This window comes from Centroberyx affinis, unplaced genomic scaffold (assembly GCF_046629955.1).
Source record: "Centroberyx affinis isolate AG114_WGS23_722 - 3 ecotype Tasmania unplaced genomic scaffold, CSIRO-AGI_Caff_v1 ptg000282l_1, whole genome shotgun sequence".
NCBI classification, from domain to species: Eukaryota; Metazoa; Chordata; class Actinopteri; order Beryciformes; family Berycidae; genus Centroberyx; species Centroberyx affinis.
This window is the reverse complement of record NW_027278961.1, coordinates 201,146-217,803: the sequence shown is the minus strand read 5'-3', so window position 1 is coordinate 217,803 and position 16,658 is coordinate 201,146. Positions and strand designations below refer to the sequence as shown.

Genomic DNA, 16,658 nt, shown 5'->3' with positions numbered 1-16,658 from the left:
GAGAGAAGGGGAGTCGAGCGTATGACGACTTTGGGATGACCTTCTTTACCCTGCTTCCGATATTCAGTGGCCGGATTATGCTGCCAGAGCTGGTGCTCCTCAATGTCATCCTATTTTATTGGAAAATCTGGAAATGAAAAGTAGGTTTGACCAAAATTATTCAATCAGACTTGTGGGATAAGAACTAGAAAACAACAGTCCATTACACATTCAACGAAGAGACCACAAATACGTCTACATTACCCTTTGATGACTGGAATCGAGAGGTATATAACCTAAAAGTCATACAGTTGGTGTCTCCTCGCAGCAGGCCGTCCGCATTCGAGGACATTAATTTCGCTCTAAAGAGTACTTCCAAAAATAATGAGAGACGCTGCAGCCCTGACCGCCAAACATTCCCAAATGGAATTCCGATCGCCACTAACTCCCCATAGGCATCCCTCTGAGGAATCTGTAGGCTAGTGTGCTCATGAATTTGACGGGAGCAGCCGGAAACCTTAATGTTCGGGCCAGAGTCTTAAAATTCCCCGAACCATGGAGTTGTTTGCCTCGGGGATCAGGGCAAAACTTTGGCAGTCTTGGTGCTCATTCTCCTTTTAGAAGTCTCGCTCCACAGCCGTTTTAGTGCTGCTCTTCGAGCTGACACACAAAAAACTTTATATAAATATGATTTGTCATTGACATTCAAGTTTCATCTTTCCATTGCATCCACATGTACAGTATTTGACACAGAGTGCTACAGCATGTATAACCGTCTTGTATTCAAGTTTTTATAGGCCTCCCACCCTATAGTTAACTAGTGATGTTAATTTCCATTGTCATTTTATACAGGAGGGGCCCACTATTTATTTTGGACAGGTATCATGGGTCTGTGTGCCATTGCGCTGCCTCCACTGCTGATCCTGCATATACATTACAGTACTGACACAATGAGACAGTAAGCCCATGTATACTATTAGCCAAAGGGGAATATTTCCAAGCAAGATATATTTAGGCATACGAGATCTCCCACAGTTCCCTCTGTGGTAGACCAGAACTAAACCCAGGTCTGCCTGGCTGCAAACAAAAACATTATAACTCAATCAAAGGCAAAGTCCTTCCTGGCTAAGAGGTTTTTAAGGTCTTAGCAGGGCTACTCTGCTACATAGACCACACATTTTCTTCTGACACATTCACACAATATATCAATGGAAAAAATAATGGAATAACGACTATGCTCTGAGAAAGAGCTACGGCCAACTCTTTCAAGGAGCAAGCCATTTTTACACTGAACTGAAATGACTGGTCGTAGTGTGATTTGCATGACATGGCTAGAATTTCTATAGAGGCAAATGCTGACATCTTCTGACTGGTGAATGCACTGCAACATTGATTCCTGATGTTGAGGAGGAACATGGTCTGACAGTGTGCTGTGAAGGGTCACACGTGGTAAATTAAATTTTTAATACTGGAACTACCATAACTCTTAGTGTTCCTACATATTAGATGAAACCTAAGGGTTACGGACATTAGACGGAGCCTTGATTGCTACCATCTCCATATGTTTTTCCTTAGATTCTGGATAGTGATGAATTTTGCACTACTCATGGGCTAAGGGGCGAGTAAGATTTCCCTTCCCGGTCTAAAAATGCTAATGTTTGTGCATCAACTTTAGTTTCTGAAGGCAAGTCACAAAAACACAAACCCAGAGTGATGGACCATTTAATGATCTGTAGAAGTATGTCAAACAACCATTTATTTTACAGTTTAAAATGTCCTCATGGAGGAACAGCAAAATACACTCAAAATGAAGATTGATCAAAAGACAAAGTTTTCAGATTAATCACCGTTTTCTTTAAGTTTTTTTTTTTTTTTTTTTTGTATTTTCTTCTCATTTGTTTATCAAAAATTAGAAGTGCCTTCAACATAACCATGAGAGTACTCAGCCTGCAGTCATAGAAATATTTACACCACAAAACTGACAAGCATGGTTTTACTTTCAGCATCGGTTTCACGCACCTAGCTTCTGTCTCTTTCAGACTGCTTTGTTTTGTTGCACAAAACAAAAATAAAGACCCTGAAGAGAGACAATTATAAAGGGGAAAAACTACACAAGAGCACAGATTGAGGACATAAGTATTTACAGCTTGGCTCAAGGAGACAATAGTTAAGGGGAGGGATGGAAACAGACAATTAACACATCCATTAACGGCATGATTTCAAGTTCAAGTCACATTCTTCGCCTTTATGATTTTACTTTACCCTTTAGGATTTCAAAATAAAGCATGCTGTAGCTCAACTGTCGAGAAGCCATTGCCTAATTGACCTCAGGATGCAGTCGTTAATATGTGGGAGGGTGATGTTCAGACAGACAGCAGGGGGCAGTAGAGGACAACACCAAGGAGAGGGAAAGACAGAAATACATTGACCAGTATGGTGAACAGTAAGCTGCTATTCAACCTCTACAATACAACTGTTCCTTCAAAATGAGGATACAATTTCATAATGTAATAGCGCTGTAGTAACAGTTGGGTTAATGAACAATACCAAAAAAAGGGAATCAACTCTGCCCTCTGAGTGGCAAATACAAAGTCACATATGAAAATAGGTTCTGATCAATTTTTTTTTTTTGATACATTGCGTTTGTTTAGCATTTGCAAAAGACATTTTGGCACAGAATCAATTTAAAAAATATTTTTTTTTGTGAATATCACTCCTGGATCTTGTGGAGATCCTTCCCACCGTTCCCCTCCTCCCCCCTGCCCAAAAAAAAAGGAAAGAAAACATTGAAATTTGACGATCTGTCTTGTAAAATAATCCACTTGGTCTCCCCACATCGCTTCAGTCTTTAAATATTTATAATATTTACAGTTTCACAATTGTCCACAATACCCTTAGGCTTAAAGAAGAGGCAAACAAAAATAAACAAATTAAATATTCTTTATACAGTCCCCTGTTGAGGCATTGAGTGTAAACTGTACAACTCCTAATGTCCCCTCATGAGTTCCTAGGGGAAGGAACACTTGGGGATAGAGAGTTGACTCTGGAAATGAAGTAGAAGAAGTTGGCTGATGGTGAAGGAGCAAAAGCGGTGTGATGATTGATCAGGCTGGCATGATTCTCGATCATTTTCCAGGCAAAGATTTTCTTCTATCTTGCGCAAGCATGGCTGATCACCGGAGTAATAATTTTCATAACATGTATCATTTTATACTCAAATCTGTACAAAGTTCACAATTAATTTTTTTTCCTCAACATAGTGCAATGACTGATCAGATCGGTTCTCTTAAAAAAAAAAAAAAAAAAAATCACAATCATCATTTTTATGAAAGTAAAAACATCCCTTAAGAAGGTCTCAATCCATTGTTTCATCCCCTTTGAATGCTTTGAAATACAGGATGCTATCCACAACACCTCCGAAAATGGCAAAAATGAAATGAGCAATCAGAGAATTGATCATCAAAAATCCCCATGCCACCCTTCATATGCTCTCTGTAAAGGCAGAGAGTTTTGGAATTAGAGGTGGATGGGTGACTTAAGGACTTGGTGAAGTGAAGAAGTAAAAGTGAGTGCATGCTTAAATTAATAATAAAAAAAAAAGAAAGGTCAAACCCATTAAAAATATGAGGCATTCCCAGTTTTCAAAACTGGATGAGTCCAAAAAGGCTGGTGTTGGCTTGCTTCAGGAAAAACATGGAGGTAATTTACACAGAGGCGATGACAATCATGAGGTGAGGGGAAATGCTGGAGATGCTGTTGAGAAGGTCCGGGGCCAGGCGTGACAGGTGGCTCTCCGAGAATTCACATGGCGGGAAAATCTGCACCACATAAGCTGGCTGCGGATGCAAAGACGGAGACAATATAATGAGAGAGCAAGCAAAAACTCCATGACATTACATTACAAACCCACAGGCAATGTTCAAAAAGATGAAATCAGGTTAGAATAGAAAAAAACGACAGAATGACCACAGACCTGATTGGAGCCAGGGTTGGGGACATTGATGATGCCAGCTGCCTGTTTGGCCTGCAAGTAGGTGATGAAGCCTGCTTTCAGGGCTTGGGTCTGACCAAGGACATCTTCTTGGTCTCGACCACAGGGTAGGGCCAGTAGCAAACAGTAGTCATTCTCCACCTGCCAGGGATGATAACCACAATGAAGTCTTTATCATGAAAATATACAGAAAACACAGAACAGAGACAAATGCATCACTTGTCTAACAACTGTTAACAATTTAACAGAGTTTTAATCAGTTTAGTGGTTAAAATTATTTCATTGGTTTCTCAAGGGATCTTAGCATCCTGAATGGAGTATAGTATATCATTTGGTAGTCACAGCCATCATCTCTTATTTAAACTAAAAGGCACTGAGAGAGCGCAAACCTCCACCACTGCTCAACAATTATCCAACTTGCTGTTACACCCACAGACTTAATTTCTACCACTTAAACTGGTAATCTGCAAGATCCATGTTTTTTATTTTTATTTTGTCGTGGTACAACATCAGGTTCAACAGTCATTGCTGTCAAAAACATAAAACATAGAACATAAAACATAAAACGCATCACTTCCTGTGTGCCATCACATTTTTGCTGGGAAAGACATACCAGACACTGGGTGTTTAGAACAGCAAATGTAAAAGGTTTCATGAACTGTGAACTGCTATAGGTTGATCACTATTGTGCTATACCAGTTAACGATAGAGTAGTCAGACTTTTACTTTTAGAAAAATGTCACTGATTATTACTTTAAGTTAGTTAAGTTTTAAGCTAAATTGATTTCTTGGCTGCATTTCGTAGTTAAAAAACTATTGGCTAAAAAACATGAATTATCTAATGGCGGAAATCCCAGATCACCACCAAAATCTAATCAATTGTTCCTTGGCCCAAGGCCTATCTGTCCACCAAATTTTATGGAAATCCATCCTCAAGTTTTTGAGATATCCTGCTGACACACAGACAAAGACAGACAAATAAACTAACAGCGGTGAAAACATAACCTCCATGGCGGAGGTAACAACAGTAGAAGGCAAAACACTCACAGTCATTCTGCGTGCCACACTGTCCAGCTGGGTGGCCTCTAGCCTCATCCTCTGGACAATACGGAGAAGAGGGCCTCCCTCTGGGGGCGGCAGAGAGCGCTGGGCCAGCACGTTGTTGCCAGAAACAAAGTGCAGCTGGACAGCAGCCTGGTCATTCTTTAGTGCCAACAGGCCTTGCCATACGATTGGGTATTTCTGCACAAAGAAAAGACCAGAAGAGGGTTGATTTAATGTTTTTCCTCTTGCACTGAAAAATGATGAAATGTATTATGGTTTCTTAATGATGACATTGCTGTTCTCTGTCTTCCTACCGTCAAAAGCTGCACCATGTCAATGGAACGATGTCCTGAATGCTCCAGCTTAGCATCAGGTCGTGGCTGTGATGAACTTGATGGGGGCACTGCTGACGGAGGTGTTGGCAGAAAGGCTGGAGGGCCCTTCTGGACAGATAGATCTGGCTTGTGAGTAAGAGCCATGGGGGACGTCATAGGTGAAGTCATGGGAGATTGGTATGAGGGTGAGACTGTATCCCTCGCCATCCGGGACATGTGTGAGAGGTCCATAGAGGTAGCATGGCGAAGGTGGGAATTCTCAGGCTTGGAGTCACTACCTCCCCCGAGTGACTGAGACAATTTACCCCTGTGACCCAATTCAGCATCTGGAGGGACCTAAAAAAGAAAATATATACCAAATCAATAAAACTACGCTTATCGCATAATATATGAATGTGATTTATTAATGGAACATGTAATTATACATATTGTGTATTCAAGAATGCAAAAGTAAGAGGTGAAAATATATTTAAATTGAAAGGTATGTAATATGAGTGTTTATCCCCTAACCTGTGATGGTGCAATGCCTCGGTTAGCCAGGTTCAGTCCCAATGAAGGATGCCCTGGAAACTGGGAAGGGAAACCCCGCATGTCCCGATACACTGGAAAGGAGCCCGTGCCTCCTGGATGCATCAGCTGAACCCCCTGAGGGTGAGGAGACACCATGACAGGACTAGATGCATGGACTCCCATGATCCTACTCTCAGTAGGGGGTTGGTGAGACATCTTCCCTTCCAGTGGTTTGGGAGACTCTTTTGCTGTCAGTGCCATGCTCTTCCCCACTATAGGACTCTTAGATGGCACAGAGATGTTGCTGGAAGAGGTTGTGCCAGCCTCTGGGGTGCGAGACTGTCGTGCTTCTGCAGCAGCCTGCTCTCCCAATTGCTGGTGCATTAGGATGCGCTGGTGCATGTCTCTGTACTGGTCCAAGCGTATGCCTGGGTGGAGCCCTCGGTGGTCGCTTTGCATCATCATTACATCTGACTGGAGCTGGGGCACAGAAGGCCTACTAAGGGCTTGGTTAAAGTGTCTAGGGTCCTCTTCATTTCCACTGCTTCCACCACCGCCCAAAACTGACCCCTGGGGTCCTGAATGGGACTGCAGCACCATGTCTCGGATTACATTGGGCTGAGGTGTATTTGAGCGCTGTGTAGGCCCTGGACGGGGAGATGACAGAGAATCAGCTCGTCTTACATAGTTTATTCCAGACATCGGCGGGGTGTTCATCCTGACTTCATGTGCCATTGACTGAGTTACACTGTGAGGTTGGATTATGACAGAGGACTGTTCTGGGTGTGGGTGATGCACACTAGAGTGATACGGAGACATTGGAGGCATGCCAGGGCCCAGAACCACAGAAGTGCCAATGGGAGAACTGCTAGGAGGACAGGCTTTGGCAAAGGGTGAAGGGGAGTGAACAGTTGCTCGTGGAGACTGGGGTTCTTGCTTTAGGTGTGGAAGTGGCCGATCAGTTGAGATGCCAGGGCTGGGACTCATGCGGGTTCCAGATAGTGATGGGTGGTGTGGACTCATGACTGGGCTGAGGTTAGCCTTGGCTATGTCCATCTTTTTTGGTAGAGGTTCTGTTCCTGGTCCTCTTTTTCCATGCTGCTGCTGTATCACAGCTTGGTTGTACATCAAGACTTGAGGAGTACTAACTGGTTGTTGGAACATCTTTACCACTCCACCCTGGGATCCTGTGTGATATGGGGCTTCAGATTTGTCAGACCCAGGACTCTCCTGCTTGGTACTGGAGATGACAGGTTGGGAGTTATAAGACTGGCCAGTTAAGAGAACCCCTGTGTGCCCATAAACTGAAGGGGGTCCTTTTGGGATAGGAGGTTGGGATGATGTGGTAAGTGGCTCTTGCTTAATCTGAGATTTGGACACAGATTGCTGAAACTCTATGTCACCAGCACTAGCTTGGGGAATTTGACTAATTTTGGCTCTCATCCTGTGAGGTCCTTCAGTTTTCTGACCAGAGTAACTCAGAACGACAACACCCTCTGATGTATTGACCCTTAGGCCAGGACTGGAGCCTGTACTGTAAGGAGTGGCCTCAACAACAGAGCGCCCTCTAGTTCCATCTTCTACTGTATCCATCCCATGGTAGCGGCTATTCTCATTGGAGTTTGATCTAAATTTCTGCTTGGGAATAGATAGGCCAATGTTTCGGTTGCTTAGGGAAATCCGTGGAGTTTCCTCTGTGTCATAAGGCATTGGAATTCTACTTATTACGGAGGTAGTGGGAGATGAAATTACTGTATTCTGGGCCTTCTCTCCACAGTTCTGCTGGGACTCTGTAAGTGGAGAAGGTTTGTGATGTGTGGGCTGGGGTGGTAAAAGTGGTCTTTCTTCAGGATGCAATTGCCTTGAGCCCACTATGTCAGAGGGATTTTCATTCTCTGACATCCGTGACGGGTCTGACAGTGCAGATGTCACCATCGTGGTAGGTATAGCATTGCTGTTTGATGCAGAAACATATTTAGGTTCCATTAAGATTTTTCTTAAGGTGCTAGAGCTAGGGTCAATATCTGAGGCCTTGGTGTCAGGAGGCATTGGTGGATTCCCTGAAGGGGTTCCAAGTGCAGTTACTGCTGCTGCAGAAGTTACCACCGTAACATGAGATGAAGGAGCAACATATATTCTACTTTCTTCAGATCTAGGAACCCAGTCTGGGGAGACTGGCATTTTGCCAGGCCGCGGCAGAGGTACATTGAACTGGGATACAGGTGTTGGGCGGACAGGAGAAGGGGCAAGAGCAGGGGTAGATGGCTCCGCTGCTTGGGGACGTTTTTTACAATTGGAGATGTTGCTTGTGCCTGAGTGAAAGGCAGATTCTTTGGGTACAGGTTGTTCAACAGCAGGCTGTTCTGCCTCTTTAGGCGTGTCCCCAGTCATAGCACTTGTAATGTCACGCCTACAAGTTGCAACAGCAGTGACCACTGAGGCTGCTGCTCCGGCTGTAACAGTAACTGCCTTTGAGTTGATGGTTTCTAGGTCTTCTGGGATCGACTCGGGTAGCTTGATCGGAGAGGGCTCTGGCTCTGAAACCTCTTCAGGAGTCTCGCCTTTCTTGTTGGCTGCACCTTTACGACTCCTTGACTTCTTTGGAGTTTTGGCTCTGACTTTGCCTGCTTTCTTGGGTGTTTCAAGTGGAGGGGGATGCTCAGGCACTGCAACAGGTGGTTCGGCTCCCTTAGACTGTGCCAAAAGTGTCTTTGGACTGGGTGTCAAGGGACCATCATCTGGGTCTGCTGCAAGAATATTATTGATTGCCATGTGTGTTTCAGGTTCCATAATCTCATTGGAGGAGGGTGATGTCAAGGGTTCAGAAGTAGGAATAAGAGCAGTGTAAGTAGGGGGAGCTGTGAATCCATCTGCATCTGCAGATATATCTTCAGCTGTAATGGAATCAATAGCAGCTGCAAGTTCAGTTTCACTTGCAGGGTTAGCTCGCTTTTCCTCTTCAACCTCAACCTCTGGCACCACTACAACAGGAGGCAGTAAGGTAGGTCGCACTGAGGGTGCTTCTTTATAAGGTCGAGGAGGTTGCTCTACTGTGAGTTTGGCAATATTTTCAACTGCTTGCTCCAGTTCCATCTGCCGTGCTAAAAGAGCAGCAGCTGGATCAGCAGGAGGTTCAGGTTCTGATAGAGCTTCCTCCTGTTGTTGTGCACCAACCTCTTTTGCTTCTTTCAGAAAACCTATGGTCTTTGTTTCCTCATTCTCTTGTACTCCTTGTTTGGCTTTTGTAATAGTAGCAGCTTCAAATGACTCAGGCTCATCCTCTGAGCGAAGTAAACCTTTCACATCATCAACACTTACACGGATCTCAAGATTTTTTAGGCTGTGTGACTTATCTTCAATGACCTGCTTAGTATTTCTTTTCAACCTTGGTGTTTTCATTTTAACACTCTTTTCAGGCTGTTGTCTCCTCTCTGACTGGGTAGGGTCTATCCTTTCAATATCCCCATCAGCAGATTTCTTTCCACCATGATCGTTTAGGTCTTTTTCCTTTCTGTACACTGGCGAGTTTGGGTTTTCTTCCTTTTCTGATAATTTCCCAACCAGTTCAGAATCAACTTTAGGTTTAAGCTCTGACTCATCAAGACTTACTAGATCAACAGCTTCTTCAACTGGTGATGTAGTGATCCCAGATTGTTTGTCTATTCTACTTGCTTTCTTATTAACCAAGGTTCCAGCAGATAAAGTGTGTTGAGGTTGTTGCACTTTCTGGGTACGGGGTGAGCGCCATCCCTCAGAGGCTTTCAGGACGTCCACAGTGGTTGAGGTCTCTCTGACGTCTATATCTTCTTCCATTATTTTTTGATGATCCCCTTTTACTGGCGATACATCCTCCCCCCGTTTAGCTCCCCTTTTAGGTGGGCGACCTCGCCTAGTGCTGGCAGATGGATTCTGAACATCTTGCTGCATCTGTTCTTTATCAGTACCACGTTTGCGCATGGAGCGTGATGACTCAACTACCTCTTTGCCAGCTTGCTCTCCTTCATGCAGCGTGGCATAAACTGATCGTACATTTCTGCGACGTGTCCGCCCATGGATCAAGCTTGACTCAAGGTTTTGTTCAGAATCTGAAGCATGAATTGGTGACTTGGATGTGGTTTTAGGCTCAGATGATGCCTTCGATACTTCTCCTCGAGGAGATGAGGCCCTCTTGAGTTTCTCTCTGTCAATCCGTTCACTCTTGCGAGTTGCAGGTTTCTCAGTGGCAGCAATTTGGGAGGCTTGTGGAGTACGCAATACTGACAGATTTGGCTTAGCCCTTTTGCTCTTGGGCTGTTTGCGGCTTGGTAATGGTTTTAATTCAGCCTCTAGCTCTGGCATACATACATCATTGTCTGTCTCAGTTTTTGGAGATTCCTCAAAGTGTTTTGATTCTTCATTCTCTGTTTTAGGCTCCATCTTAACGATTTCTGATTTTTCTGCAAGCTTTGGATAAGCAGAGTAAGGGAATTCTGTAGTTTCTGCCTCAAAACTACTTAAGGAACCACCAGGAGTGGGAGGCTTATCTTCCAAGACAGCATTATGTCCCACAGCCAAACTATTTCCCATTTTCACTTTGGGTTCAATTAACTCCACTTTTGGCTCAATTTCGGTTTCTGGCTCTGAAAGTACAAGTGGAGGGGTTATAGTTGGCTTAAGAGCAGCTGGTTTGAAGTCTTCCACAATAGGAGACTGTGATGGGGATACCTCAACAACATGTTCTACTTTTTCTTCTTTGATCACAGACACAGAATGATCTGAGGATGGAGTTAAAACTTCTTTCCTTTCTGGTGGAGACATCTCTCTAGGGGAAGGAACAAATGGGGAAACTGACAAAATTAGTGAGGGGCTGACTGATTTGTCATCAACTGGCTCAGATATCTTGACAGACAGCTCATTATCTCCATTCTGCACTTCATCTCTTTTAATCTCCACCACTATAGCAACACTCTCAGTATCCTGTGGAGGATGGTCTTTGTCCTTTTGTTGTTGGAGCTCCAAAAACCGACTATGGAAGAGCACTATGGGCTCTTGTGGGATGTCACCTCCCCCGGATACAGGTTGTGCCTCAGTAGCACCTGGCTTAGCAAGAGGCCTAGCAACTCCTGTCTCCAAATCCTGATCTTTACGTTCAAGACGCTGCAAACGGCGTGAATCTTGTTCAAAGATTGAGCTGTGGAGGAAACGAGAGGCAAAGAGTTCCTGATGCTCTTGGTTCTGTGGCTTGAGTTCCTCCTTTTTATCATGGAGCTTCTCCTCAGAGTCAGTGCGAATCTTTTTCTTTTTCATGTACCAAGAAGGAATAGGTCGAGGTGCTAGCTCTACCTTTTCCTTATCTGAACAACTGTGGGAGGTTGGAAAGCGAGAGGGAAGAAAGGACCAATTATCTTCCCGGGATGAGTACAGTGTCTTGGCTCTTTCAAGGAGTGCTTTTGTATCAGGAGTTATAGTCTTATCTAATGCAAAAGAATAAAACTTATTCTTCTCCAAGGAGCCTGAAAGGTTCAGGTCTGTCATCCTCTCCTCACGTTCCCTGAGGATGTAAGACAGGGACGTATTGGACTTGGGAGAGTTGCGTTTGTTTTCTCCATCATCATCATCTGAATCTGACTGCACCTCTCCAGGCTCCAAATCATGGCCAAGGCGCTTGCGGATGGTTTCACGTTTTGCAATACCACTTGGAAAGGTCATCTCCATTCTGAGTGAATCAGACTTGATCCGTCTTTCCCAACGTTGCAGTAACTCCTCGTCACATCCAAGCAATGTTGTCTTAAGCTTTGGGAGCTCAGTGTCAGGAGACTGAAAATGACTGGCTGTCAGGTCCAAATTGTATTTCAATGACTCAATGCGTGAGAATATTTTATCATCTGCTGTTGGAGAGGATTTCCTTTCTTTATTTATGACTGATAGGGAAATCTGAGCAGTTTCATCTTCCTCATTTGCAGAAAAGTGTCCAACATCTATTGAAGATGTAATACTCTGATAAACATCCTCGTTCAACTTTTGGGAGCTCCCAAAGTTGCGTTCTTTTTTTGCATTTATAATTTCAAAATCAAAATGCTCCAATTTTTTCCGTTTGCAGGAAGGGAAATTATCATTTGCAACATCCTGAGTTGGTTTTCCTACATCATGCGCCATACAATCCTTTTCAAAGTTGTCAGCCTCATTACCTTGTGGGCTTTCAGATTTAGCAAACCTATCAGGTTCGCCAAGCTTATGTCTGAGCCATCGACTTTGTTCCATTTGTTTTTTGCAGCTATTAGTCTGGTCAATGTGGGCCACAAGTCGTTCGTCACCCTCACCTGAGTCTCTGCACTGCCCTATGCCTTCCTCTTCATTTTCAGACACAGCCTGTTTCTGCTGTTCTTTTGATTCATCCAGATCAAGACTGCCATCATCTGATATCTTTGTGAGACTTGAACTGCTCTGGCTTTTTGATCCCCCACATTCCAATTTAAGATAGGGAGAGTCTAATTGATCTATAGAATCTTCAGTTAGCTCTCCTAGTCGTGATTGGCGGTCCAAAGTAAGGCTCATGGAGGTGCTTTCAGAGTCTTGTTCATCTCTTGGACTATTGACAGACACCATTCGTTCAGATTTTTCCTTGCGGTACTCCTTCTTATGCATCCCTTTTAACAAAAGGTTCTTCTCAGGCTCAGTCTCCTTAGCATTGTCCCATAGTTTACGAAGTCCTAGTCTACCAATCTCCTCCTCACTAGTTCTTTTCTGTCGATCAGTTTTCCCAGAGTCTTCAAAACGCCTTTTCCTTGCAGCTAAACGGTCAATATCCACAGCAATACCACCATCAAATCCCAGTTCAGATTTTCCATGTTTCTTGGATTTGATTTTAGCATCCTTGTCAACAACCTCGACCAGACTAGCCATATTTTTTTCTTTGGGCACCTTTCCATGCTTAGTGATATCACCTTTTGATGGTTCTGAGCGGAATGGAGGACTCCTCTGGTCAGTTGAAGGTGATGCCAACCTAGGACTGTCACTCCCACCCCTAGGTCTTTGTTTTTCTGGGATACTGTGACCAATTAATTTTCCTTCTTTTTCTTTAACACGTGTTAATTGTACCACACAAGGCAGAAGGTCTAATCGTCCTTTGCTGGAGCCTTCCTTTTGGACCTTGCTATTTTTACTTCTAAGAGCTGAATCAGGGCTTATATCTCTTTCAGGTTCGGGTTCAGTATCACATGGTTGGATGATGGGTGATGCCACTTTGAGCTTTTTCAGTCTCTGTTTCTCACTTTTCTCCTTGTCTCCTCGATCTTTACGTCCAGCACGCTTCTCCTTTTCACCCACATTCCCTCTTTCAACTTCAAAAACTCGATCCTTCTCAAGCTTATCGGTTTTGTTATACCTTTCAGCTCGCGCCTTTTCAGGCTTTTCAAATCTGGGTGGGGAGATTGAACTGCAGCTACCACTTCTTTCTGAAGATCGACAACAAATACGACGGTCTGAGTCACTTGGTATCCTCTCAGAAAGGGAGGGGGATGCAGTGGGGCTGGCAGGACGACGAGAAGCAATGTGAGACGGGCTTTGGCTACGCTCAATTGTCCTCCTCCCGTGATCACGTCCACGATCTGTTTCAAAGCGCTCCCTCTCTCTTTCACGTTCCCGTTGTAAATAGCTGTATTTGCGGATGTCCTGTTCATATGGGTCTGTTCTGTATTCTCGATATTCTCGGGGGTCTTCAAAGTATTGTGGATCATAGTAATCTCCTTGATATGGGTCCCATTCAGTGTAGAACTCGCGACTCCTAGCAGGGTATTTGCGACGTGGATCTTCAGTATATGTTCCTGGTGTTCGTACATTTTCATAATATGGCCGTTCTGCTTGAAACTCATACTGAGTTCGCCGCTCATCCCTGGCAAGAAATAAAGTGAAGAGAAAGAGCAAGTCATTATTACATCATACTTTGGCAAAAATAATATTAGGTTTAATGTATTAGACAGTGGTGAGGTAAAAATTATTTTTCTTCAGAAAACTCGACAAACCTTCGTTCAGAGAGGATGTCATAAAAGTCTCGAATGTCCTGGCCAGATGCCTGCATTGAACGATAGAAAGCCATCTGACTTTCCTGATTGGCAAAGTCCACCTGAGAAAAAGCACACATTGTTTAGAAACTTGGAAATTATGGTATGCAATCTAAAAAGAGAGACATTGCAATTATAGTCTGTCATGTGGCATAAGGAACACATTTGATCACAGAGCATAATTTTAGAGCAAGCTTACCTTGATTTTATTGCCCCCAATCTTCCACCCCTTTGTTTCTTTGACAGCAGCCTGTGCATATTCAATGTTGTTATACAGGATAAGGGCCATTCCTTTCATTCTGTCAAATACAACCTGCGGAAGAAGGAGAAAATAGAGTCATATGGTGCCAGAAAGGAAACAATGGGCAAGTTTGAAAGGAAAAATAAACTTACCTTGACAACATGTCCATAGCGGCAGAAATGACGAGTAAGAAACTGCTCTGTGGTATTTGATGCTAATCCATCCAACCAAACACAAGTTGTAGGCATACTCTTTCCAAAGCCCAGCTGAAAAAGGAGGATAAAATATCAGATCTTGATCATTTTATCTACATCAAACAATTTAAGCAATTCAACAAAATTTGACTAGATTGAATTTATACAAATAATACTCATCTGCATCATGATTGAGTACAGTTGTGAAGAAATACAGACATGGATTAAAATAAAATTGACATGATAATCCTCACCTTTAGCCTATTGTTGCCAAGGTACTCGCCATCCATCTTTTTTATGGCCTTACAGACACTGGCAATGTCACAGTACTGTAGGAAGGCATACTGTGGGGCTCCATTCACCTTCTTGATGTCAATATCCTTTAGGATTATAATGAAAAAGAAATATATTCTCAATGATTGCTATAACAAGTATGGTCATCTAAAACTGTGCAGCATGGCAACATGCAGGCATACAGCCAGATTTTCAACATGCATCATCAACCTACCACTATTTCTCCAAAGCGCTGAAAGATGTTAAGCAGATCGTGGTAGCTGGTGGTCTTCTCCAGGTTTCCAATAAATAACGTCCGTGTGGCTTTTGGGTGAAACTCATCTATCCTCTCATCCAAGGGCCGAAATTCATTCTCACTTTCTGTCTCTGAAAATTAGGTGGTCATTATTAACCTTGTATGGTTTGCCAATATCCATGTGTCTGTGCTGTAATATAGCTATACAGCCACAACTTACCAGGGCCATTCCAGGCGGTGACATCAATTTGCATGCCAAAAAAGAGCTTCCCCTTTGATGCTCCCAAGGCTTTCTCCTGGTCTTCTTGCTGGCGAAAGAAGACAAGTCCATAGCGCTCCTCTGAGGCTCCATGGATTTGTACAGATGTGACCTTTCCATGCTTCTTAAATTCATGGAACAGGCCATCCTTCAGACTTGTATCTGTAGAGAACAGATCAAATGTTAACAGGCTTTTACAAATATGGATACTAAAAAAAGAGTAACATAATGGCATAATCAACCATTGGTAATGATTTCTGCTAAAATGTTTCAATATTTGAGGGAGAATGCAGAAACACTACATGCTACTGTTTCTGCGCAAAAACAGCTCCTTGTGTTTGGATACAACAAGAGCAGCTTACAACTCACCTGTAGAGCGCACAGGAAGATTTTGGACCTTGATGCCAAAGCTTTTACGTGGTTCATCTTTGTCAAGGGAGGCTAAAGGAAGTGCTGAAGGTGCAGGAACAGCAGCAGACTGCACTGAGCGTGCCGGGGAGTCATCACTTGAACTACTGCTAGAATCACTGTAGCAAGAGAGAAACACAGGCTTAGAGATGAAACTGTCTGTGAGGCTTGAAACAACATCATTTACTACAACTATACAAGTAAATTAATTGTACTAAAGGTATTTCAAATGTGCTACTGTGACTGTTACCATTTACTACCCAATTAATCCTATCAAGCCAGGTTCAATGTAGCCCTACAATCAAATAGCAATAATTAAATTCAAATCACAACAGAACCTCTATGAATAACCTACTGAAGTTGAAAATTATAAGCCCATCAAAATATAGAATAGCAAATTACATTTTCACAGCCAAGTAATATTTAAGATTTTACTACTTCTAACTTTAAATACTCAAGTTATTTTATTCTTAGCTAAATAAAAATCATGCACCGATATGCTAAATTCTGGATTTGTAATCAAATTTTTAACAAACTTCAAATACAGAGAATTATCATTTTGCAGTATTAAGTGCTGCTCTAACAATTAAAATGCTGTGCTGCTTCTGAGAAATCCTTCATGGATCGGATATCTGATACGTGCTAAAATCTACATTTCAATGCACAGCCAAGAACAGCAGCCAATAAGTCAATAGACCAATTCTAGCAAACAATGAACAGGCGACAAAATGTATGGCTGTTCTGAACCAATTACAGGACAACAAAAAGGATTAGATAATTTGTTTTATTAAAGAGGGAATATTATGGACACCTTTCAAGTTTAAGCATACAGACCGATAGCATTTACATAATGCTGAAGACATGCAATACACTGCGAGCGTGCCTTTCCATTGTATAAGTCTGCAACGTCTTTCTCAGCTCAAGAGGGGAAAAACACCCTCCCTTTCTCCCCACCAATTCATGTTTGTACGGTGCTGGTGTGCATCTGGCTATCAGTATTTATAGATGGTTGTACACTTGTGAGGGGAAAATGCACAGCTGTCTCATGCACCTTTCTGCTCAAACCAGATAACCCCTCTCCATTCCCATGCCTGTCTTCAGTTTTCTAGGCTTTCTGCTGTTTGTTTCC

At 43.0% G+C, this 16,658-nt stretch overlaps 1 protein-coding gene across 1 annotated transcript in view; it reads right to left on the bottom strand.

The window, feature by feature from the left end:
- Positions 1 to 1,715: 1,715 nt before the first annotated feature.
- spen (spen family transcriptional repressor) overlaps positions 1,716 to 16,658 on the bottom strand; it is a 29,149-nt gene continuing 14,206 nt past the window's right edge. The window contains exons 4-15 of the mRNA XM_071513662.1: positions 15,491 to 15,648; positions 15,083 to 15,283; positions 14,842 to 14,993; positions 14,588 to 14,713; positions 14,292 to 14,405; positions 14,098 to 14,211; positions 13,860 to 13,960; positions 5,860 to 13,729; positions 5,329 to 5,685; positions 5,018 to 5,212; positions 3,953 to 4,111; positions 1,716 to 3,815 (exon numbers count right to left, since the gene is read on the bottom strand). Coding sequence (XP_071369763.1) covers positions 3,684 to 3,815; positions 3,953 to 4,111; positions 5,018 to 5,212; positions 5,329 to 5,685; positions 5,860 to 13,729; positions 13,860 to 13,960; positions 14,098 to 14,211; positions 14,292 to 14,405; positions 14,588 to 14,713; positions 14,842 to 14,993; positions 15,083 to 15,283; positions 15,491 to 15,648 — 9,679 coding nt within the window. The 3' untranslated portion in view covers positions 1,716 to 3,683. The remainder of the gene's footprint in view (positions 3,816 to 3,952; positions 4,112 to 5,017; positions 5,213 to 5,328; positions 5,686 to 5,859; positions 13,730 to 13,859; positions 13,961 to 14,097; positions 14,212 to 14,291; positions 14,406 to 14,587; positions 14,714 to 14,841; positions 14,994 to 15,082; positions 15,284 to 15,490; positions 15,649 to 16,658) is intronic.